This window comes from Rhagoletis zephyria, unplaced genomic scaffold, assembly GCF_001687245.7.
Source record: "Rhagoletis zephyria isolate East Lansing unplaced genomic scaffold, Rhagoletis_zephyria_1.1 Rzeph_scaffold_00049, whole genome shotgun sequence".
Lineage (NCBI taxonomy): Eukaryota > Metazoa > Arthropoda > Insecta > Diptera > Tephritidae > Rhagoletis > Rhagoletis zephyria.
The window spans coordinates 9,818-33,434 of record NW_016157133.1 but is presented as its reverse complement, the minus strand read 5'-3'; the positions used below and the strand labels follow the sequence as shown (position 1 = coordinate 33,434).

Below are 23,617 nucleotides of genomic sequence, written 5' to 3'. Positions count from 1 at the left end.
TTTTTTTTTTTAATTTTTAGAAACCATTTTTTAATATGTGTATACATATATATTTTTTTTAATAAAATTTTCTTTTAGTTTTTAGATTTTCTTGATTTAATAGATTTTTTTTGCATATATTTAAATTTTTAGAAACTAATTCTATTTGTTTTTTCTTGTTTTTAACTTAGTTTTCATTAAATTGTTAGTTTTTATTGTTTTAAAAAGAAAAAAATTTATATTTTTATTTAATATAATTTATAGAAACTTTATTGCTGAAAGACAAACAGAATAACGCTAAGACCTCCTCGTAAACAGATCTTTCAGTATGGTGATTTCGTTTCTACCAAAAAATCAAGAGCTCTGAAGAATTGACAATTGTCTTACCAGTTACGAAAGACTTTTGTCTTTCGAAAGACTATGGTGGGTTGAAAGACAGTTGCCAGAATTGCACTGTAAAATATCTCCAAAAATCATTAAACTATTTTAAACAAATTTTTTTATTGGCGCATGTAGGTGTCACCGAAAAATATGAACCGGCGAACCCTCCGTTCGGCCATAAAAAAATTTTTTTTTTTTGAAATTGTCTTTGCAAAAATACCTTAAGACTACACTCCTTTTTGCAAAGGCGAGCTATTTTTTTCTGGTACGGTCTAATGTACATCTGTATGTATCTAAATAGTTCTTTGTGGTGGTATGGGCAATTGCCTTGTAAAAGTTACGTTTTCTATTCACATTGCTAGTACCATCCCTGCAGTGAAACTCCAAACTAGTAAGGAAAAATACTAGTTTACAACTAGAATTTCCTGATAGAAACCGAACTAGTTCAAAAATGGCCAGATTTGTACCAAGAACAAAACAATTTATTCATGCCCTGTTTTACTTCGACAGTTTAATATAATAGAGTACACAAAATATTATAACTTATAACTTATTTTTAACTAAAATGCTTTTACTTTTAATATCATTTAATGGAAAATGCATTTAAATTAATGTTGGAAGGTTTAAAATATTTATGTATTTATTTTTCCTTTTAACTAATACTCAAAAAATTTAATACTTATTATTGGAAAATCTAAGGCTGCTAAATAAAAATGTGTAATGTATTAAAGAGTACTTAATCAAATGTTTTTTTTATTGTATATATCCAAAGAAGTGTTTTTGGTCAAAAATTGGACTAGTATTTTTCTGTCTATTTTGAACTAGTATGAGACTGGTGTATTTCTGACCGAAATCTGACAATTGCCATCTCGTACGACATCCCCATGTTAAAAATACCAGTGGATTGCATGGAAAAAAGATAGTTGGCTGACTAGTTGGGCATGCGGTTCATGCTAGTTGTGAGGTAGTTTACACTTAGTAGATTTGACTACAGGGATTCTATGTTTATTATCGACCTGGCAATGTTGAAGTTGATAGCGTTGCTAATATCTCTATTGGTTCATTCAAATCCCCCTTTCTCTACCATAATTTGTTCAGCTTAATTTGGTTGATTGTTGCAGCTGTGGTCTCTGACAATTCAATGAACTTTCCTTCTGATTGGCATCCATGCGTTTGTATGTATGTATGTATGTGGTATGTGGTCTGCTGAATTTTGGTAAAAGGGGCAAGCCACAAGGTGATTTGAGGGAAGAAATTCTTTTGAATTTAATTGGCATTGGGTAAGTTAATGTACGCTTATAGAAGATTGGAAAATTTTGTGGAATTTAAGGGGAATATGATAACGAAAAAAATACCCTATACACAAAGAAATATAAAATTAGATTGTCTCTAAAAAATGCTTACATATGTAAAAAGGAAAACAGGCGAAAAATTTAAGAAAATTCCACAGATATTTCTTATTGATTTTATGTGAAAATTCTTATTGACTTTTATTAATAAGAATAGCCATGTTTTCTACGTCTATACGTGAATGTCTACGCTTAAAATTTGTATGTAGAACTAAGCGCCAAGTGTTATGTGCTTTTATGAAGTACTTAGTTGTCGATAAACTCGAAATGATTTGTTTGTTATAGGCAATTGCAAATACTTGCAGCTTAAACGTGTATGTATGTATATACACAGCGACTCAAACAATCCTTCTCATACCTCTCTGAACTTGGCAGGACAACTTTTTCTCAAAGCAAAAATTCCTATCGCATAATTTGCCGTTAATTATCCGTAAATTATCCGTGAAAAGAATAATTTTGCCGCGGACATATTTTAAAAAATATCCACGGAAGTTAGCAGGGCACCTTCTGAAAACCAATGAAGGAAACCAGCTAAACCCAAACTAACTATTTGATAATTTGCCGTAAATTATCCGTTGTTTATCCGTGAAAAGAATTATCTTGCCGCGGAAACATTTTAAAAAAGATCGCGTGCCCTGCTAACTTCCGTGGATATTTTTTAAAATGTGTTAGCAGGGCACTCGATATTTTTTAAAATGTTTCCGCGGCAAGATAATTATTTTCACGGATAAACAACGGATAATTTACGGCAAATTATGCGATAGGAATTTTTGCTTTGAGAAAAAGTTGTCCTGCCAAGTTCAGAGAGGTCCTTCTCATGGTTATCTCTTTAATTTTTTTTATGTTTGCCAAATTAAATTTTTTTTTAATCTTATGCCGGATTTCCACTAGGCATTACGTGATAAAAATTTTAGTGACAAAGTTGGGCACTAAAAAAGTTATTATCATAACTCCGCATATCGAAATGGATCGCTTCACGATTGAACAACATTGGGACGGAATCAAGTGTTTCTTAAATGTATGCAAATGGTGTTAATTTAACAAAATCGTGCTAATAAAATGTTAAAGAATTAGATAAAGACCAATAAAAGAATGAAAGTAAAGGTAAGTACGTAATTAGATAAAGAAAAGGAAAAAGGTAAAGGTAAAAATAAAAGCAAAAACAAAGATGCGTAAAGTTAAATGCAAAAATTAAGATCACACTTTACTTACATACATATATAAGGGCCAAGGTGAAGGGGAATATGTAGGTGAAGAAAATGATAAACATAAAGGTAAAAACAAAGATCAATATTAGGAAAGAGATGAGGATGAGGATACCGATGAAAGTAAATGTGAAGATAGAGGAAGAAAGATTAAAAAGTAAATTGATAGAGACCCAGAGGCTCAATCTGACGATATGACATAGCAGTGCATGAAAAAATGACATTTTTACAGAAAATGTTGAATTTTTAAGTACTTTACCTAATAAGTATGTACCTATGTATATGTAAAAGTGGCACTGAAAGGCTGGCTAAAATATTTGTTTTAAAGGGATCTTAAATATGGAAGGTAAGAAGTAGTTAACGGTTGTTTAATTGTAAGAAGGGGAAATAGAAAAATTAATGGTAAAAGTTGGCATGCAAGCTGGTTCATTTACGCTCATACACTCCGTCGTCCAGTTTTATTGTCCACTTTTCACCGTTCGATAGCTATGGTCTTCTCGATTAATAGATACATTTTTAAAAACTTTACAGCACAAATACAAAAACAAATCGATTTAATAGTTTTCCAAATATCTCGAGAACGGCGCGAGGAAACAATTTGAAAGAATTCGATGAAAGTAAATATTTAAAAAATTTTTTTTCTTTAAAAATTTTGCACATACAAATTTTTTGACGTTTCCAAACATTTTAATTTTTAAATTTACTCACAAACTCACACACACATTTTCATTTTCAATCTCAAGCAACAACCCAGCAAACATTTGGAGTCATAAATGAGTCTTTAAGGAGTCCTATTTCGGAGCTATTACGCTCATAATGAGCACATTTAAGAGTCCGATATGAGTGTGTTTCCCTTCCTACGAATGTCGACTTATATGAGCTTAAATTCGTACATCAAATGAGCCTCAATATGAGTCATATTGGACTCTTATTGGCCTCATATACGGCTCATTTTGGCCTCTTTTAAAACAAGTTTTGGCCTCATATATGACTCTTTTTGAGACCCTAATCGGCCTCATAAATTGCTACATTCGGACTCTTATTTTAGATTGCTCTTTGAGTCTTATTCAACTCACTATATTTGCAAAGGCATTCCGCAAAAAGTCCTTGCAAATAACATACATACATACTTACATGCATATACACATTCCAACATGCATTCAATAGCAGCAGCTGAAGCTAAATTTTGTTCATTTTTTGTTTTCTAATTATTTTCAATTTCTGTATAAACAAGTTTAGATATAAATTTCAAATCTTTATTGTTTTTATATTGGCACAAGGTGCTGGCTCATAACTTGGCTCATATATGAATCCTAAACGATTCATATAAGAGTAAAAAAATTTTTGTTTTTGAAACTCATATTTCTTACCTACCTAGGACACCTTTCGGACACATATATTCTGAACGCTCAGAATATGTTCGCGGGGAACAATGTCGAACAATTTCAATTTTTTATTTTCACTTTTATATGATTTTAAAATGTTGGCAAACTTCAAATAAAAAATCATGGCTGACAAATTGAGAGAACGGTTCTACCTACCTGAGTATGCAGTTTTGTAGCCCATTAAATTTTAGTGGAAATTATTCAAAAAATTGTTTGCAGTTTTAAAAAAATTTAATTTTAATATACATATGTAGTTAAAAGCGCAACAAAAATACATATATAAATAAAAGTTTCAAACTTTGTACAAAATTTAGAAAATTTTATCAAATTTTTTAATCAATATTTAAAACTTTTAATAAAAAATTTTTTGGAAAATTTCGGGTATGCAGTTTAATTAATAGCCTATTTAATTTTAGTATAATAATATCCAAGTTTGAAGTGGCTCAAAATTCCCGGTGATTTTTTTTTTTTAATTTTATGCCGACGGTCTTGTGTAGTTTTTTACATGTAACGAATGCTTTTTATATAATAAAAACCCCCAGCATCGTATGGAACAAAATTAAAAAAAAATCAAAAAAAATTTTGAGCTCCTTCAAAATTGCGTTTTACAGTCCAATTCTGTATCGATGACAAAACTTTTGTAACTGAAAAATGGAAATTTTTTTTATATTTTTCCGTAACCAAACTGTAACTACAATACACTGATACAAAATAGAAGTGTTATTGTACTAAAATTAAATGGGCAATTAAAATGCATATCCGAAATTTTCCTAAAAATTTTTATTAGAAAGTGTCAATTTTTGTACAAGGTTTGAAACTTTTATTTATATAGTACATACAATTTGTGTTACGGTTTGTACTATATTAAAAAAAAAATACTTACAAAATTCGACCAGTTTTTAAATTACCAAAAATCTACATATGTAGCTTTTTGAAATATATTAAAGCCTTTACTACGCTTCAACCACTTGCGGTTTTGTTGCAAACAAATCTTAAAAGAATGCATATCATTATTCAGCAAAAACCACATAAACTTTCCCCTTTTCTGATTTGGATTGTGAACGTGCGCTGGTACTTTAAATAAATAATAAATAAAAAATAATAACTAAATAGCACTACTGCTCCGTACACAGAACCGGTTTTGGTACATTATTGACACATTAGAATTCCATATCACTAATTGCAATTAAAAAAAAAATGCAGATATTTGATTGCTTTGTAATGGCAGCGCCTGAATCTATAGATGGCGACTGAAAAACAAAGGGTTTACCGGTAAAGAGGAGAATACAACAGCGAATCCGAGCGAGGAATAGATGGAAAATATATGTACATATGTACAGTCAGTGTCAAATGTGAGTGTACACCTTGCTTTAATATCAAATTCGTAATTATTTTCATGAAAAAATTTTTTCATTAATTATTTACACTTTATATAAAGGTCGCAAAAATTCAAACAATTTTCATCTAGATTTTAAAAATTTGTATTCAAAATTTCTAGAAAATTTTTGAGTATGCAGTTTTGTAGCCCGTTCAATTTTAATGAAACAAAGTGCAAGTTTTAAGTCCCTAGAAATTACCGTTGATTTTTTGGAATTTTTTTTTCTGTGGAGGGTGTTGCGCATTTTCTTCCATATAAAATTAGATTTTAATCACGCGTTATATGGAAGAACATGCGCAACACCCTCCACAGACAGAAAAAAAATTCTTAAAAGTCAACAGTATTTTCTAGCTACTTGAAACTTGCACTGCATACTTAAAAATTTTCCAAGAAATTCTGAATAAAAATTTTTAAATTTGGATGAAAATTTTTTGAATTTTCGCGAACTTGATATAAAGTGTAAAACTTTGATTTATATGGTTTATGTTATAGAATGAACTATATTTTCATAAATAATTAAGTACACTTACATTTGCCACTGACTGTACGTAAGTTCTCAAAGAAATATCACATTCATACAGCAACCAGAACCAGTACTACGAAAGCGAATACCTGACGAGTGTCTCAAGCAGCCAGCAAGCACGCATTGCCCATACACCCATATGCGAGTATGAATATCTAGTTAGTAAGTTCATATGCGCACCAGACCCATTTCGCACCACTTACCCACCCTCGCAAACTATGTACTTGCCTATATTTTGCTAGAGCACGCGGTATGAGTGCTAAGAACCAGCTCCATGGAGCTACCATACATACATACAATGCAGTGTTAAGAGGCCACACTCAAAGCGATCGCGAGCAACAATGCGCATGCGTTCCATAAACGGGCACGGGCGCAGCAGCAACAGCAGCAGAAATTATTTGTGTCAATACCAAAACAAGCAACAGAAAAGAGAAATTATAAACAACAAGAGTGAATAATAAATATAAAAGGCAAGAAATGGGACCGAAAGAAATCAAAGTGAATAAGATTTAACACAAAAAAAAAAAAAAACAAAAAAACAATGTCTACTACGTTTTTGAAGTAGGTGAAGAAGTTGATGAGGTAAAATAAATAAAGTTTAACCAGGCACCAACGAATACTTCGAAAATTTTAGGGAACACAAATTTGTATGAAGTTTGACAGCGGTTTTTTAAGCTTAAATTTTATTTTGTGGCATTATAGTCACTCATAATAAGTAAATCACAATAAAAAAAAACATAAAGCGCGCGCTTTGGAATTCATGCCCGCGATATGGAAGGTAGAAATACAAAAAAAAAAAATATGCAATATATGCACGCTGGGGTGTATCAGTCTCCCTATAAAAAAAACCCCATATTGTTTTTCGATCGGAATCATAAAATTTAATATATTTTAAGAATTCCGCCAAAATTATTCGCAAAAATATTCAGCCGTATCCTGAGTTTCGCCCAAAAACAAATTCAACCGAAATTTTTTCATTCGCTCGTAAGCGCAAAGTGAACGATTTCGGGCGAAAATGAAACTCATGATAAGGCTGTTTAAGATTTACATGAGTTGAACCGACTGAATAGATAAAGTGGTTCATTTTGCGAGGTTTGAAAATTTTCTCGGAATTTGGTTCGAGGATTTTTTTTTTATATTTTTGGGACTTTTCGAAATAATTTTTGAATTTGCTGAACTTTTTTTTAACCCTTCGAACCTTTGAGACTTTTCAAGGCGTTTTCACAATTTTAGCAGATTCATTCGGGCCACTCCGCGATATTTTGGAACCTATGATTTTTTGCGAGACATTGAAAGAGTTTCTTAGATTTTTTTGCGAAATTTAGTTTTGTCAATTCGGGACTCTAGGAATTTTTATCTAGACTTTGGTTTTTTGTTTTTTTGAACTCTTAGAGGCTTTACCGTAGCCTTTCGTGACTTTTTATAGATGTTTTCACTAGTTTAGAAAATTCATTTGGTGCAATGCGGGATAATTTGGAGCATTTAGATTTTTCGAGACTTTTAAAATTTTCTGGCAATTTTTCGCGTCGGGACTTTCCGAAATTTTTCTGAACTATCAGGTTTTTTTTTTAACCCTGCGAGACTTTTTTAGCCTATCGGGATTTTCAAAAGTGTTTCATGCGTAATGTTGCATTAATTAAGGTAATTAATTTCTGTTTATTGTCGTAATTATAATAACTTGTATTTCTTTTGTTTTTCTATTTTTATTTTTCTTTTCTACTCATTATTTAAACGTATGATTCATAATATGTAACTGTAAACCTAATGCTACTCATAAGTTTTATAACTTTTGTATTAGGATCACCATATGAAGTAAATCAAATCAAATCGAATCACGAGTTTTATGCGAGTCCCAAGGGGATGTTTTGTAACCTTTAAATTTTTTAGATACTTTCAAAGAATTTGTCGGAATTTTGTGAGACTTTTTTTTAAATATATTTTGGTTGTATCGGTACTTTTCGGATCCTTTTCTAAATTTTTACAAGTTTTGGGATTTTTTCGAAAACCTTTACGGGACCTTTCGAGACTCTTTTGGTTTCCATTAATTTTTATTGTCGTGTTTTATTTCGGGCAATTCAGTCTTTTTCGGATATAAAAAAATGTATCTATTTCAGGAACCGTAACTGTTATAATCTTCATATAAACACCATAGTTTAACAGTTAAATTGGATTTCTATTTTTCCGATCACATTTAACCATTATTTTATGATTCTAATGATAATAATTGTTATTTTTGATTTTTCGATCAATTATAACCGTTATTTTCAGATTTAATTTTTTATATCACAAATGATTTAAATCGGTCTTAAAACGCTGACTCTATTTCAACGTTAAATAACCACTGTTTTATATCGAAAAAAATAAAACTCACCAAAGAACCATGTAATTTTATCGAAAAAATAAAAATCCAAATTTAAAAGTTATTCCCGATTGAAAATATTGAAATCGAAAACTAAAGATTTTGCAATGATGTAAAAATAAAATTATTGATATTTAACTGTTATTTTCAGTCCCTGAATCATAAAAAAATCATGGGTAAATGTTTTATCATTATTCTTTATTGTTTATTATAAAATCTATACTCGGTAGGATCTGTGATACCTGTAACTGTCCTCGTTTTGTTGGGTACTAATTTTTAGTATTGCTCTATTAATAGCTTTAGAACATTGTAGCTTGAAACCTAAAATTACGGTAAAATAGCCAAAACATTTATTTACAATCCTGTATTGCGTATTTTCTCAAACTTATATGGTTCAGAAACTATGCTCTGTTACATTTTTGTATGACGCTAGTTTAAGTAAACCGTAAGTAAGCCACTGTACTTAGAAACTTACATGCATACAGTTAATTCTACGTTAAACTGCGACATCAAAATAATAAGAATATCAGCACTTTTTTGTTTTATTTTTCTTAACGATTTTTTAATTATTTGTATTTTTTTTTTGTATATACTTAAATATTTATGTATGTACACACGTATATATCTGCATATACATATGTATAGTTTTTGTCTTTCCATACCTATGAGCAACACCTTTGACTCAACTTTTGCCTCAACTTTAGCTTTTTGCTGTGGAATTTTCACTGCTTGCTGCTTTTGTTGGCATTTCTGAGGCATTGAGCATTGAACATGGAAAGTACATTTACATTTGGCCTTACGCGTAAAAAATCAGAACACACACCTTCACTCGCACTTTCGTATACACTCGCAGATTCGCTAAACAGTGCTAAGTATGTGGTACACATTACATACTTTTACAATCAATATAGTAGTAGAGCATGCAGTAATTCCACCTCGAAGTGACTTTGAATTGCAAGGTTATGTTTCCAGATTCTTAAAATGATGTTTTATGCTGACTTTCTTTTTTTTTATTTTCGTCAAGATTGGATTGGCAAAATGTTGATAATTTTTGTTGCAGTAATTTGGAACTTACATATATTTAAACATCATGTGGACCCAGCTGTAAAACCCAAAATTAATATTTAAATATATGTATGTACTTTTGGAAATTTCCCGAAAATCATTGAAAGGTGTTGAATTAAACACAAAGAATCTCGAAAAACTCTGTAAAAAAATCTTTAGTTGACCCAGACAAATCCCACAATTGTTCAACAAAAATTTCGTAAAATCACGAATTACTTGTACTCGTCTTTTTCGGTTCAAAAAAATTTCAGAAAGTATCTTTGGGCCCAGACCTAAGTTGTGGGTGCTTATAAGAAAGTCGCTGATCATCTTTCTGGTGGAAAACGAATCTAAGGCAGGTGGGGAAATCGAGATAGCTGAGAGGTCACCCAGTGATGGAGTAGACGCAAATCTACTTCTCCAGCTGGGCTGATATGCCGGTTTATCCAGCCCTTCGGTGTTCATAGTAGGGTAAACTGAGTTTCTTCATACATATGTCCTACTTCTTGACGTCGTCGTTCTAGTCCAGTGATTCCCATTGTGATCCAGAGACTCGACGGAGGTTTACGTTGGCGCGCAAAAAAGGAGGAACGAAAATGTATCTGGTATCAATGTAGACAGATAATACACTACTCAAAAAAATTAAGGGAGCAAACAACTCCAAAATTTTCGGTAAAAAATTGTCATATTGAGACTATTAAAAAAGCTTTTGAAGCTTTAGGATTCTACTTGCTATATCCAAAATACAACTAAAAAAAGATAATAATAAAGCCAACATCATTAAGGCAACAACTAAAATTCGAGTAAATTATCTTTTTTTTTACACATATTTATTTTATTATTTTCTTTTTTCATTCTTCAACTGCACCAGAAAGGAAAATTAGGTGTGAACAAAAGAAAACTCTTTTGAAATCGTTGGAAATATGCATGAAATAGAAAGCCAAAATTATCAAATTACTCAAAGCTGAAATTAGTGCAGGTTTTATGAGTTTAACTTGGTCGATTCACGGTTGAGGGATTTCCAGTAATGGCTTAAAATACATAAGTATGTACATTATGGCGTATAAGTACTGATTTTCGGCTAACATTTTCGACGTTGCGCATTTTTGGTAAATAAAGATAAATAGAGAAGTAGTACAGTAGTCCCCAGTTAATTTAGCTTAAAAAAAAATTGCACAATAAACCCAACTTAAAACTTGCACTTTATTACACTAAAATTTAAACGTCTATAAAACTGCATACCGAATTTCTTTCAAGAAATTCGAATGAAAAAGTTTGCAACTTAGATGAAACTTTGCAGAGTTTTTATAATTTTTGCAGAAACTTTGAAATTCGGATTCATATGGTTTTTGTTAAATGATTTGCTGTATTTTTATTACAAAAAATGGTAAACATTAAATAAACGAAAAAAAAAAACAAAAACTAGTTAAAATGTGGCGTATTTATTTTTCCACCACTACATCCATAAATAATTGCTATACAAAATTATTTGTACAAAAAGTAATATTTTTTGCGAACGCCTTAACCGATTCCATATGGAGCCAAAATTTATATGTTATATCTTCGACTAAAGTAGTACCGATTTTGGGTATCAGATGAAAAAAAATTTTTTTGGATTTTATGAGTCTACATTGAGGAATCTGAACTTTGCCCCCCTGTGCGACACACCTTAACCCCCTTCAGTCCGGACCAAAAATTATATGTAATATCTTCGACTATAGTAGCATAGCTTGCTACATTTAAGGATCAGCCTAATGTACATATGCTTGCATCCGCTAATAAAATGTACTTAAAATTTTTGCACTTAATTAGCCCGGCTAATTGAATTCAATTGAGAAATATTCTATCGAAACTGTATTCACAAGAAGTATGTTTTTTGCTCGATGATAAGCAGTCGAATGAACTTAGAAAATAGTTAGACATAAAATACTACAGTTTTGGTAATTTTATGCATTTTACTTCTGCCGATATCAAGTTGTTCTCTCTTTTCAACCGAGGCAGTCGATCTTTAAACATAAATATTTGTTTTGTTAACATCTCAATACTTATGTAAGTCGAAATATGGTAATTTAGAACTGCAATAAAAAATTGGTATTAAATTAACGGTTAATGTGTTGTGAAGGCTAAATCCTGCTTCAGCAAGGCTATGGTAATACTGAAATAAGCGAAATATTAATGCAAAGTTTGGCGCTTTCCAAAATCCCTTTAGATGGATGAGGATTATTTTTTCTAAGAGCGATCGAAGGCAGCTAAAGCGGAAAGGTGTTCTCCGCAAAAAAAACTGAACGTAACAGCCCTTCTCATTTTTCGCGTAACACATGACTTGTTCGACCACTGTGCCTTCCTTCGTTCGATTTTCAAAAGTGAGGTGTCAAATTAAAGGGCTAGGGCTATACATGTGCAATAAGATAGGTTAAATCAATTAGTACCATATGGGTATCAATGGAAATGGTTTTGAAAAAATTGTATTGTTAACTACATGTAAGCGGGTGCAACCCTGTTAAAAAAAATCAAATTCAATTTCAATTAAGGAATTAGATAAGTGAAATAGTCATCACATTATGGTTGCCGGATGACAGCGGTTTAAGTAGGTTTTAGTTTGGTGAGGTGTTTAAATAGGGTTGACACCCGTTTAACAAATTTAATTCAAATTATTTATTAAGGTAAACTAATTTGTAAAATATTGAAATCAATCGAAATTGATTTTAAAATTTTTTATTCCTGAACTATATTTAGGGGTTTGCCACATGGGAAGTCGAATTTAATTAATTTACACCCGCGAAAAAAGATAGCACATCAATATTTTTGCCAGTTTTGGCAATTTTCGTTTGAGGTATTTTGGAACGAATTTCCGTCATCCCGTGTCAAATTTGGTTTGCTAAACACTCGCGTTGATTTTTGATATTTTTTTTTTTTTTTGCTGACGATATCGCGCATTGTCGCATATGGAAAAGAAAAAAAAAATCAAAAATCAACGCGATTTTTTAGCAACTTCAAACTTGCACTTTATTATACTAGAATTTAATAAGCTATAAAACTGCATTGCAAAATCTTTTATAGAAATTAAAATTAAAATGCTTGGAATTGGGATGAAAAGTGTGGGAATTTTTATTGCATTGTGCAAAGTCTGAAATTTAGATTTATATGGTATCTTTTGGATAAAGAGCTATACTTTTGTATAAAAGTGATGAACCTTAAAAAAAAGCTAGAGAAAAGTAGTTAAAACTGGTAAAAAGCTTGAGGTGTTATACAGTGACTCAAACAAATGACCACGTGTTGATTTTCTTCAAATATTCGTAATGTTTTTCGAACTATATTTTTTAATTGTTATTTTTGTATAAAAATATCGTCTAAGCTTTAACCAAAACCGTGTAAATCACAGTTGCAAACTTTGTACAAAATTTAGGAAATTCAACAAATTTTCATCAAAATTTCAACTTTTCAATCTGAATTTGTATACAGTTTTATTGCCCATACAATTTTAGCGATTTTTGACAAATTTTTTTTAAGAAGCTACTTTCAGTATAAAAGGTTGAAATTTTGATGAAAATTTGTTGAATTTTCTTAAATTTTATATACAGTTTAAAACTGTGATTTACACGGTTTTGGTTCAAGCATAGACGATATTTTTATATAAAAATAACAAAAAAAATTAGCTCGAAAAACATTACGAATATTTGAAGAAAATCGACACGTGGTCATTTGTTTGAGTCACTGTATTTTGTCGCTGGGTGTATACACAGGTGATGTATGTACATACATATGTATATGAAATATTAAAATACGGGTGTTAAGCGAAATAGTGTTAAGAAACCTTTAGTTTGAGCATTTGAAATGTTTCAAAAGGGTTGCCAGATGTTTAAAAAGTGGATTGAATAAGTTTGATGAATTAGTAAAATGTGGGTATCAAGCGAAATGGGTTTAAAGGGGCTTTATTTCTGAAAATATATAGGAGGTTGCCACCTTTCCAAAAAATCAAAATAAACTTAAATTGAGACTGTTAGCGAAATGAAATATGGATTACGATTTGGGTGTCAGATGAAAGAGAACGTTTTGTGTAGCTTGGAAATATTTTTAAGATGATTGCCACCTGTTTGAAATGTCATTTTTAGTTAACTTATACAGAACGTATATCAAATAGATATTAAAATATGTACTGTGTATGTAGTAAGAACAAAATATTTTTTTTTATTATTATTAAACTCAGTAGATGGTATTATTATTTTTGTAAATAAAATCGACCTATTTAGTTACATCTATCGTACTGGTCCTTTAGGAGTTCACTCTAACCCCTGGGCATATATGAAATTAAGGATTTTAGAGGGTGTCATGTGCCAGATCCTGGACGGAGACGATAACCGCTCCAAGAAGTGCAAGAGACTTTGACCTCTGATACATGGGCAGTCCCACAATACATTTGTTCCACTCACCGAGTCAAAGTTATGCACCAATATACCACAACTAGAAAAAATTTAGCAAACATGGTACATTTCGGCCAAAACAGCAACCGTTCAAATAGGTGGCCAAGGCTGCCGGGGGTTGCATTTTTGTGAACGGCGGTCCATGCACTCTGTAAAGAGGGGGTGGTAGGTGCCACGCCCCTACCTCCACCGGTCATCGCCCTTTTAGGAAAGTGTCCCCGTAAATGACACACAGAGTTTAATTTAAACCGGCACTAAAAACTGGTCCTTTTACCCCTTTTAAATGAAAAAGTGTGATTTGTCCTATCGTTTTTCAATAACAAAGCATAGGCATAGAAAATGTAACAAAAATTCACCACGAACGGCAACGCACCACTGACAGGGGAAACAGAAAAAGTGTGCAAGCAAATGAGCGTTGAAATCAGACAACAAAGAATAGAGGAAAAACAAAGCAAAAGAAAAAAGGTAACAATCCAATAAAGCACAAGAATGTAAAATATTNAATGTGCTTTTACGCGTAAGCAAAAACAGCCCATTATACAAAAAACTCTGAATGAGCTGTCAAACTTCGGAATTTCTCCATTGTTTACGAGGCTGAAAAAAGGTGCATTCCCAAAAACAGCCTCGAAAACTTTCGAGGTTTTCGAGTTTTCTGCTCTTCGCGTTTAAGGGAATCCCCTAAGTGTTTTTTCTTCTTTTTATATGTACACAGCAAACAGGAAGATAAAAGTTAATTGTATTTCTAGCTGATAAGATGGCTTCAGTGAACACAAATAATTTTAATGAATTATTGTTGTTCTCTACCGCTCACAACGCTCGGGCAACGGTACATTTATTTTGTTTTTCTTTTTTTTTTTTTGGTGTTTACCTCTTTGCGCTCTTCTTTTTTACGTCCTTTTGCTCTGCACGAATCAAAAAAAAAAAAAAACAAATGGAAACTCAGTCGACGCAGTCGAACGACCTCAGCGGCGCACCCCCCACCCACTTCTTGGTTTCCTAAAACACCTTTCGCTTCGATAATCAAGTGAGCGTTTTATTTATTTTGCCGCTTAACTCTTTATACTTCCTTTGCTGCAAACTTTTTTTGGAACTAAATTTTTGCCGAAAAGCTATTCCGGAAGCAGCCGACCAGGTCGTTAGATTGGCAAAAGGCTGTGGTCGGTCGACGTCTGAACGGGCTTGCGCGCAACAACAATCCGAAAAAACAAACACACCCACTCGTATGCACGCAAGTACTAGCTTACCGGAGGAGCGCCGCCGAATTTGCGAGCGAATTTGCTGCAGGGCGATGTCAGCATTTTTTTCGATATTTTTTATGCAAATAAGTTTCTAGACGTTGGCCAAGAATTTATTAATTTATAGCACGTTTGCAATGACTCACAAAACTTGTATTTTTTCCACTTGGTAGTCGTTTTCAAGTATTCCACTCAATACGGGTTACCTTGCTGAGCTTCAGTGTTGCGTTGATTGTGCTTGCACTAATCGACAGACAGTGAAAAATTGATTTTCGGGATTGCTTTTTTCATATGGCTGCATACTTTCAATAAACTGTTTTCGCAAGATTCAATAATTTATTATTGAATGATGACGTTTTTTGTTATTGTGAATGCAAATATTACTGGTATTTTATTCGATTTCTTATTTTTTCAGACACTAGCGCCAAATCCTTTTGCGATTTCACTGGCACAAAATTTACATTTTTTTTCCTTATAGTTTCGGCTACACCCAACACTTTTTCACTTACATTTTCGACAGCGCGTTCCTTTACTCGGGTTATTTTTACTAACAGTTTGTAATTTTATCGATTAAAACAAGTTTTTCTTAAAATTTCACCGATTTGCAACTATCAGAAACTCCGTGCACAAGAAAAACACAAGAGAAACACACAAACGAAATGAGCCAACTGAAGAAGAAAAAGAAGAACCAACTCAACAGCAGTGATCGGACTCCCAAAAAAATTCTGTGTGGTAGAATCTGGAAAAAAATGTGGTAGATTTCAAAAAAATGTGGTGGATCTCTGGGTTTGGATAAAATTTTGTACAAAAATTTAAAAAATTCTGCAATTAGACTCTAAAAAAATTTTATTTTAGTATAATAAAGTGCAAGATTGAAGTTGCTAAAAATTGCTTTGAGTTTTGGCAATTTTTTTCCTTGACAGTGTAAAGCAGTTCTTTCCATATTAAGATATTTTTCGAACATATTTTAATAGATTTCTGCAACCTTGCGGTGTGCTACCAGCTTTTCTTTTTATCACATCACGAAGTAGCGAACAAATGAAGCACGTTCCAGAGACAGTTAATTGGGATTTGCCGATTTTGACAATTCTCAAGTAATAGTAAACGAAGCTTCAGAAACCTTAGAAGCATTTAAATTTGCTAATACTTTCACAAAAATCGCCTTTTTAACATTTTCGCTATTAATTCTTTTTATAAGTCAAATATTTCGCAATTTAACACAACAAACCGCATTTTCTGTCGAAAAATTGATTACTGAGAAATTTTACTATTTTACAGTTTATTTTATCCTCCCATTCGGCTTTGTTTACTATTGGTTTAGAATTTCATCGTCGCAGGGAATGCGGAATCTTGTGTTATATCATTCTTTTGTTACCATTTAGTGCTTAGTGTTGGCCAATTTTTTCACTTAAAATTAAGAAAATTATGTCAAGCAAAAATAAAACAAACGCGAATGTTTGGTAGATTTCAGACCTTGAGTGGTAGATGTGGTAGATGCTCAAAGAAGTGGCTGATCTACCACAATGTAATACGAGTCCGAACACTTCTCAACAGCAGCGAATGGTGCGAATACTTTGCCGAAAGCAAATTGGAAATGGAAATTCTTGTACGCCCTATACTTCCGGCAGTGCATTCCAGTGTTGTATTTGCGGCGAGTTTAAGAAAAGTGTTATACTCGCGCGAACAGCTGATTCTGCCTGATTTGAACATTTGATGAAGAAAAGTTTTGTGGCGGTAATAAACCGTAGCTTCGTTTTTTAAAAGTTTGTGCTTCAATGAAAAATTGATTTAAAAGTGAAAAAGCATGGTTTTAGTTTAGTGAATTGCTTAGTTCATTGTGTTTGCTATCAATACAAGTAAAGTGCGTGGTTGTAACCATTGTGTTTGCTATCAATACAAGTAAAGTGCGTGGTTGTAACAAAGTTTTGTGGTGCAAATAAAATTTCACAACGATAATGAAAGCGTTTGCCATCATCTATAAAAATCTGTGCAACGGTAAGGGGTTATATAACTTCTTTGGTGTATTCCAAAATTCGTAAGTCCGGTGAGTACATAGTATTTTTAAGAGATTTTATATATACATAATAGTAATACCTACATCCACATGGTACAAAAATGTTTAGTAGTAACCGCTTTTGGGCAGTTTTGGAAGTCATGTTATTTCCGGTACAACTTTGTCTGTTTCCATAAATGGTGCAAGAACGTCATATCTCAATAAAAAATCAAATTATCGGCAGCTAAGATAAAGCGCAATTGAACAAATTCTAAAATAGCAATATTTTCAATCAAATTCTGAGTTAGAGCGTTTTCGAACAGGCGTCCGAGATAGGTCGATCTTCCACACTGTCGTCGATATGTAGTTTGATCGTCAAATGGTTTTAACTCCTCATAGAAAAGGGGACAGTTAGCCCGGGGACTTTAGATTTTTGACGTGCCAACCCTAAATGCCAGAGTTCGCCTGTTTGAATCTATTTAACAATTAGCTAGGTATACAGGCGGATTCATCGTTCCAGTTCTGAACTTTTCAAAGTCAAGAAGGGCCTCGCAGTGGATGTTCCCAAACGAATTTTAGCAACACGAATGATGGAAACACGTAGAAAATTGTTTGCAGACCCTAAATCGCTGCAGGAATCACCGGCATTTACATTAAATTCATCCATTGCTTCAAAATAATTTTCGCAATATAGCCTAGTGAACACATGATCAACACAGATAAATTGTATGTATTGCCAGAGAGCTTTATATAGAGCTATATCTACTCATGGCATCCCATGGCACACATAATTGACAAAAAATCCGATTTATGGATTCTTCGATTATTCAGAAACTCTGCTACCAATAGGTTAATATGAGAGAAGGCTGCGGAAGCACGGAATAAATATGCAAATGCAGTAACCTATATCGCGGAGATTTTAAGAGAAAATTCACTCGAGGATCCTTAAGGTGACCAGAATTTTTAACATTCCAGGAAGACAAAATCTTCACACTGAAAACACAAACATTTTTTTATTTATTTTAATACATACATAAGTACATAAATAACAATTAAGTTAACAATTCACAGTTTCTCTAAAGAGAAGTAAAACAGGTTAATAGTACAATGCGTTGCGTAATTAGAAGACCGCCACATAGGTATTAACAAGTTTTAACTATTTTTTTTTTTTAATTATTTAATTGTTATTAGTTGTGTTACTTGCAAGAGTAATTGGTTTTGTTCTTCGTCTTTCGTCAAAGTTCGATTATAATTTTTTAGCAACGCTATACCTCGTTCAGCAACATCATTAACATGTTTAATATTCTTAAGCGTCTCTTAAAACAAAAAACTCCAACTTTTGCATCAAAAACTGTAATTTTTGCATCAAAAAGTATGCATCGTAAGTCCAACTCCAGCTACGCTGACTACAATATTTTTGAGGAAAGGTGTTCCTTACGAGGGCTATTTGTTGATGAGAAAATGACATCGCGGTCGACGTCGACAACCATAATAGGGCCGTAAAAAGGAGTATATTTTTGCTCAAAAGGAGGACAGAGAAGGAAAATATTTTTGAACAGGACAATCCTCCTCAAAGGAGGACGTTTGATCAGGTTAGAATCCTGCAACGTGGACATATTAGGTTTGATCCACACGAGCCCGTGGGATCCCGCGTTTGCCCAAAACAGCCCAGAAAGCATTCTTCACTCTAGAAAAATGGGTTGAGGTAGAACTCCATAGGTTAAAAATTTTCCAGCAAGAGTTTGCAACTTCTCTCAGGAGAACTGTCACTTTGCGCTCTCAGTTTTTGAGTGATGGATAATCTTTTGGTCTGCACGAACGCGATTTGGGCAAAAATTATGATAATTCGTACAAATTCGTACAAATTTTTCGCTCGACGAATAAACTTAATTTGAAATTACAGCCGTTGTTTGTTTACATACGAAAACAAATTTAGTAAAATACAAAAATGGAAAATAGCACTAAGTTTCTAAGAGCAAGTCTAGCTTATCCTAAAAAAAATTGCAAAAAGCACTTTCCGGGGAAGGAAGTTACCTTATTGGGGGATCGGTACAGTGTCACTAGCTGAAGATATTTGCTATTGCGGCATAATTTTATCGAAAGCCACCAAAAGACTCTCGATTTAGTTTCCACTTCTGTCGCTAGCACTTCACATGACTTATTCACGTAAACTACAACACCGCCAGTGTGTTTGGAATCGCTGTCACTTCCGTGAATTCTATAATTGGGAAGATATAGCTCTTCATCCTCTTATGTATGTGGCAAAATGTGTTTCCGATAAGCAGACGAAGTCGTATATGCTCTGTTGTTCCACCATAACTTATACTTTCTGGCCAAAGTCCTCAGAAATACCTTTCATTTGATATCCATATTGGGATGTTTTAGATAAATTGTGTAGAATCGAAAATAAGTGGCAACCTCAAGTTGGCAAGGTGGGGAGTGCTAAGCCCCCTCCATTGTTTTTTTTTTTTTTGTTGTACCAGTCACAAAATCAATTTTCTTTACAATTTTATGGATTGAGGTAAAAGGTCTAATATCGATTCTCGATTTTTTTTATCGATTCACGGATCGAATCGGAATGAAATAATCGACAAAAAGTCGAATCGGCAGAGCTCGATTTAATCGTTTTAAAAACGCCATCTCTAATGGGTACATAGACGGCTGGGAGAACATGCTTCAAAAAAAATGTTTCACGGAAAACCAAATATGTAACTATCTTCATGTGCATACATAGTACTAAATATTTTATTTTTTATTAATTTATTTTTAAATGTCTTACCAATTCAATTTCTAAGTTAATCAACTTACAAATACATACATATTTACAAAACTAAAAAATAATAAATTCCAGAATAACTCAATCAACTCACATACATATAGGTACATTAGGGTGATTTTTTCGCGACAATTTTTTTCGCTCCCAATATCTCAAGGAATGTCGAAATTGAATTTCCTACCACTTTCTTATTTACATTTTTTCTGTAGCTCTTGTTATTTATCAGATAGGGGCAAAAAAAAAACGAGAATTTCACCAAAAAAATTGGGTTTAGGACCCGTACGTACTACCTCGCCCGCGCGGGTTAGAATTACGCCGCAATGGAGACTTTTGTAGAGCATTCAATTCTGAAGAAACTCTATCCTTGACCAAAATTATACCATAAAAAAATACCTCTGAGCTGTAGAAGAAAAAGGACTTTTTATAGGTATTTCCCACAATGTCTAGGTGGGAATGAAAAAAAAATTGTCTCGAAGAAAAGCACCCTAATATACATATAGTCCTACATACACATCACTAAATAATAAACCTTAACAATTTTTATTAAATACTAAAAGAAAATACTCAAGCTTTGACCACTCCTCCAGCTGCAATCATTCATGTAGTCCCCTCTTTTACGCACTGCGCATTTCAAGAACTCAGAAATATCGAATCGAATGGTATCTCCTCAAACAGCTTATTCGAAATATCACGGAAAATTTGACCAAAGCTACGCGCATAGCCAATCTTCAGCTCATTGAAAACCGTCTCCCAGTTGTCGTTCAAGAATCGATTCATTGTCTGCGATAACAAACGATCGTTGAAGAGATTATCGAATTGCATATAGACACGCTTGGGATTCAGATCGACGCGATACTCCTTGAGTCGCATATATTTGACGCCATCGCGCATGAAAGGTTCGCCGATGAGCCGATGTTCGATGTGGGTGTTAATCAGCGTCATATTGGCTTTGCCATTACCAGTTATGGGTAGCAGCAATATGCGGCCGGACATCTCATAATCGCCAACCATTTCAATGCGATCGGTTTTACTGTCACAAACAATTAGGTGATTGTTCAGATCGGTGCTGGAAAGGGGAAAAAAGAGAAAGTAATAATTGTTATTTGTTTTTTTATGTAGTTTAAAATGCATATATGTATATATGTATTAAAGGATCTTACCGATAGCGCTGCACTTTGCTGGTGGAGATCATGTCGTGTACGAGTAAGTTTTTCAAGGTCTGTTTCAGCGTAATAGGCGCATTACCAGAATCGATTACCAACGACTTCACAGTGAGTGGCTCGAGCGGTGGTATACCGAACTCTTTGTTGCCTGTGTATAGTTAAACGTTAATTCTCTTTATTTTACAAAAGATTTTATGAAGTTATTTTACCATCCTTGAGCAGCAGAATCGCACCGTTCACAGCATCAACAAGGCATTTATCGAAATTTTCATCACGTTTGCATTTTTCGAAATTAGCAGCTGAAATGAGAAGAAATAGTTAGGGTATTAAATCAGTAAAAACTTGAAAAGGGAGCATCTACAATATATAAGTACTAGCTATTGCCGCGGCTATGCAGTCAAATGTTACAGCAGGAGAAAAACTTTCTTTATCTTCTTTCCTTAGGCTCCCACATTGTAATGCTTCATTTAACCTCTCATTAAATGGAACTGGGTCTTTGAAATTGTTACAAGCCCTTCAAAAATATTTTAAAAACAAAGCTTTAAAATAAGTTTAGTAATGAAGCTTACCTCACTCGTTTGACACCAATGTTAAAATATTTCATTTAACTTAGTAAAATTGATTTTGAATTTCTAAGCAGGTGGCAACCTTCGTCAAAAATATTTCCGAAAAAGACCTTTCTTAAACCTCACTCGTTTGGCGACCATAGGTGGTAACCCTCTTCAAAAAAGTTTTCGAAATTAAATTCTATTAAATCTTTCGTTGGTGTGATTCCAGCATTAAAATATTTCATTTCACTTGCTGGTTAAGTTGATTTTGAACTACAAAATAGGTGGCAAGCCTCTTAAAAATCATTTTTTAATAAATTTCCTAAACCTTTTGTTTGATACCCAGATACAAATATTTAATTTAACTTGTTAATTAAATTGATGTCAACACTTTGCGCAGGTGTCAATCCTCTTCTTCAAAGTTATTTCGAAATAAATCTGTTTAGAATCCCTTTCGTTTGACTCCAACAATGTTATAATATTTTATTTAAACTGGCAATTAATTGATTTTTAATTTAAAAAAAGGTTTCAACTCTCTTCAAAAAAATATCCTTTTTGTTAATACTATTTGTCATAACTGATCTGTCTAAAAAATCTCATTCATATACGTCGGGCTGGTTTAACGTGAGCGAAAAATATTGATTTTCAAGAATTATATACCATTGCTACGAAAAGTTGTTTTTTACCATATAAAAAAAAAAAAAAATGTAAAACTTTGGGCTTTGAGCGATCTCTAATTATTTTTTGATTTCAAAATAAAAAAATAGGGGTATACTTTTTTTCGGTATAGAACAATCCTAGGGGGTGAGAGCATAAAAATCCGACTATACTTTTTCACATGCATTTTTGGACCACCCTAATGTGCATACATATTTATTTTCTAAGGAGCTTAAGCTGAGGTTTTTTAACCAGATTTTTACCAATTTTCGAATACCGGGTTTTTCACCTGCCTTATTTACCCAGAAAAGATTCAGTTTATTTATCCATTAGAGGATGATTACGGAACTAGCACTGCTTTTCCACCTCAAGTGTTAGAAGACGATTGGAAAAACGTTCGTACCAATTTTTTTATTTTTAGAAAATTATTTATAATTGTTGGAAAAAATTAATCTCATAAAATAACGGTTAAATTTGATCAGAAAAATAGAAATCAAATATTGAATTTTTTTGATTTTTATTACAAAGATCAGAACCGTCACGATCCCTGCTCTCAACGAAAGGCATACGCGATATGTTAGTTTACTAATCTAATTCTTATAAAAAAAGGTGACTCAAAACAAATGACCCGGCATAATGTTCTTAGGATATATCGTTTGAACGAATGAAATGAAGTTTATGTGTTTTTTTTTTTACATTTATTTGGATCTTTAAATTATGTTTTGAATATGACATCAGTTAAGTGATTAATTACTTTGGACCCGTTTTATGGCTTTCTATGTTTTTTTTTCACTTAGACCGTGAGCGTTGGTTCTTTGTCATACCTGAGCCGCCATCTTGCATTTCATTTGATATTTAATCCCACTGCCTGAACACCCAATAGGACAGTGGCCTAGGCACTACACCCACCAGAACTGAGAGATCAGGCTTCGCGAAGCTAAACGGATCCCGGACCGTCCCCGGTCCACCTTCGACCAGAATGACCTCGCGATAGCACATGCGCGGGTTTTCCGCCCACTGTTCGCTGAGTTGACCCAAGGCTAATCTTTCCCCGAGAATTCCACAAGTGATCAATGGAGCTCCTACTCTCTCTTTTCTTGGCGATATTATTTGGCCAGTTCTTCAGTCACACAGTTTCGTGCGATATGGCCTGGCACGCATTCAAATCTGAAAAAAGTAATATTGCCACGCAACCGAAAGTGAATTAGGGTATTCCCTAAC

The 23,617-nt window shown here is 33.0% G+C and overlaps 2 protein-coding genes across 6 annotated transcripts in view; both read right to left on the bottom strand.

The window, feature by feature from the left end:
• The window catches only part of Mhcl (Myosin heavy chain-like), a 186,185-nt gene extending 170,272 nt beyond the window's left edge, over nucleotides 1–15,913 (bottom strand). For 2 of the 5 annotated variants that reach the window (XM_017622689.1, XM_017622715.1), the window contains exon 1: nucleotides 15,769–15,913. The gene's annotated coding sequence lies outside the window, so the exon portion shown is untranslated. Of the gene's footprint in view, nucleotides 1–14,892; nucleotides 15,033–15,268; nucleotides 15,374–15,405 lie in introns of those variants that run through there. The other 3 variants (XM_017622697.1, XM_017622702.1, XM_017622709.1) reach the window with 3 other exon arrangements.
• Nucleotides 15,914–19,975: 4,062 nt separating this feature from the next.
• Jhbp12 (Juvenile hormone binding protein 12) lies at nucleotides 19,976–21,490 on the bottom strand (the record flags this gene model as incomplete). Its single annotated transcript, XM_017622677.1, has 3 exons — nucleotides 19,976–21,094; nucleotides 21,189–21,339; nucleotides 21,401–21,490. Coding segments are annotated over 3 exons (677 nt in total), but the record flags the coding sequence as incomplete, so codon positions are not given.
• Between the last annotated feature and the right edge of the window lie 2,127 nt (nucleotides 21,491–23,617).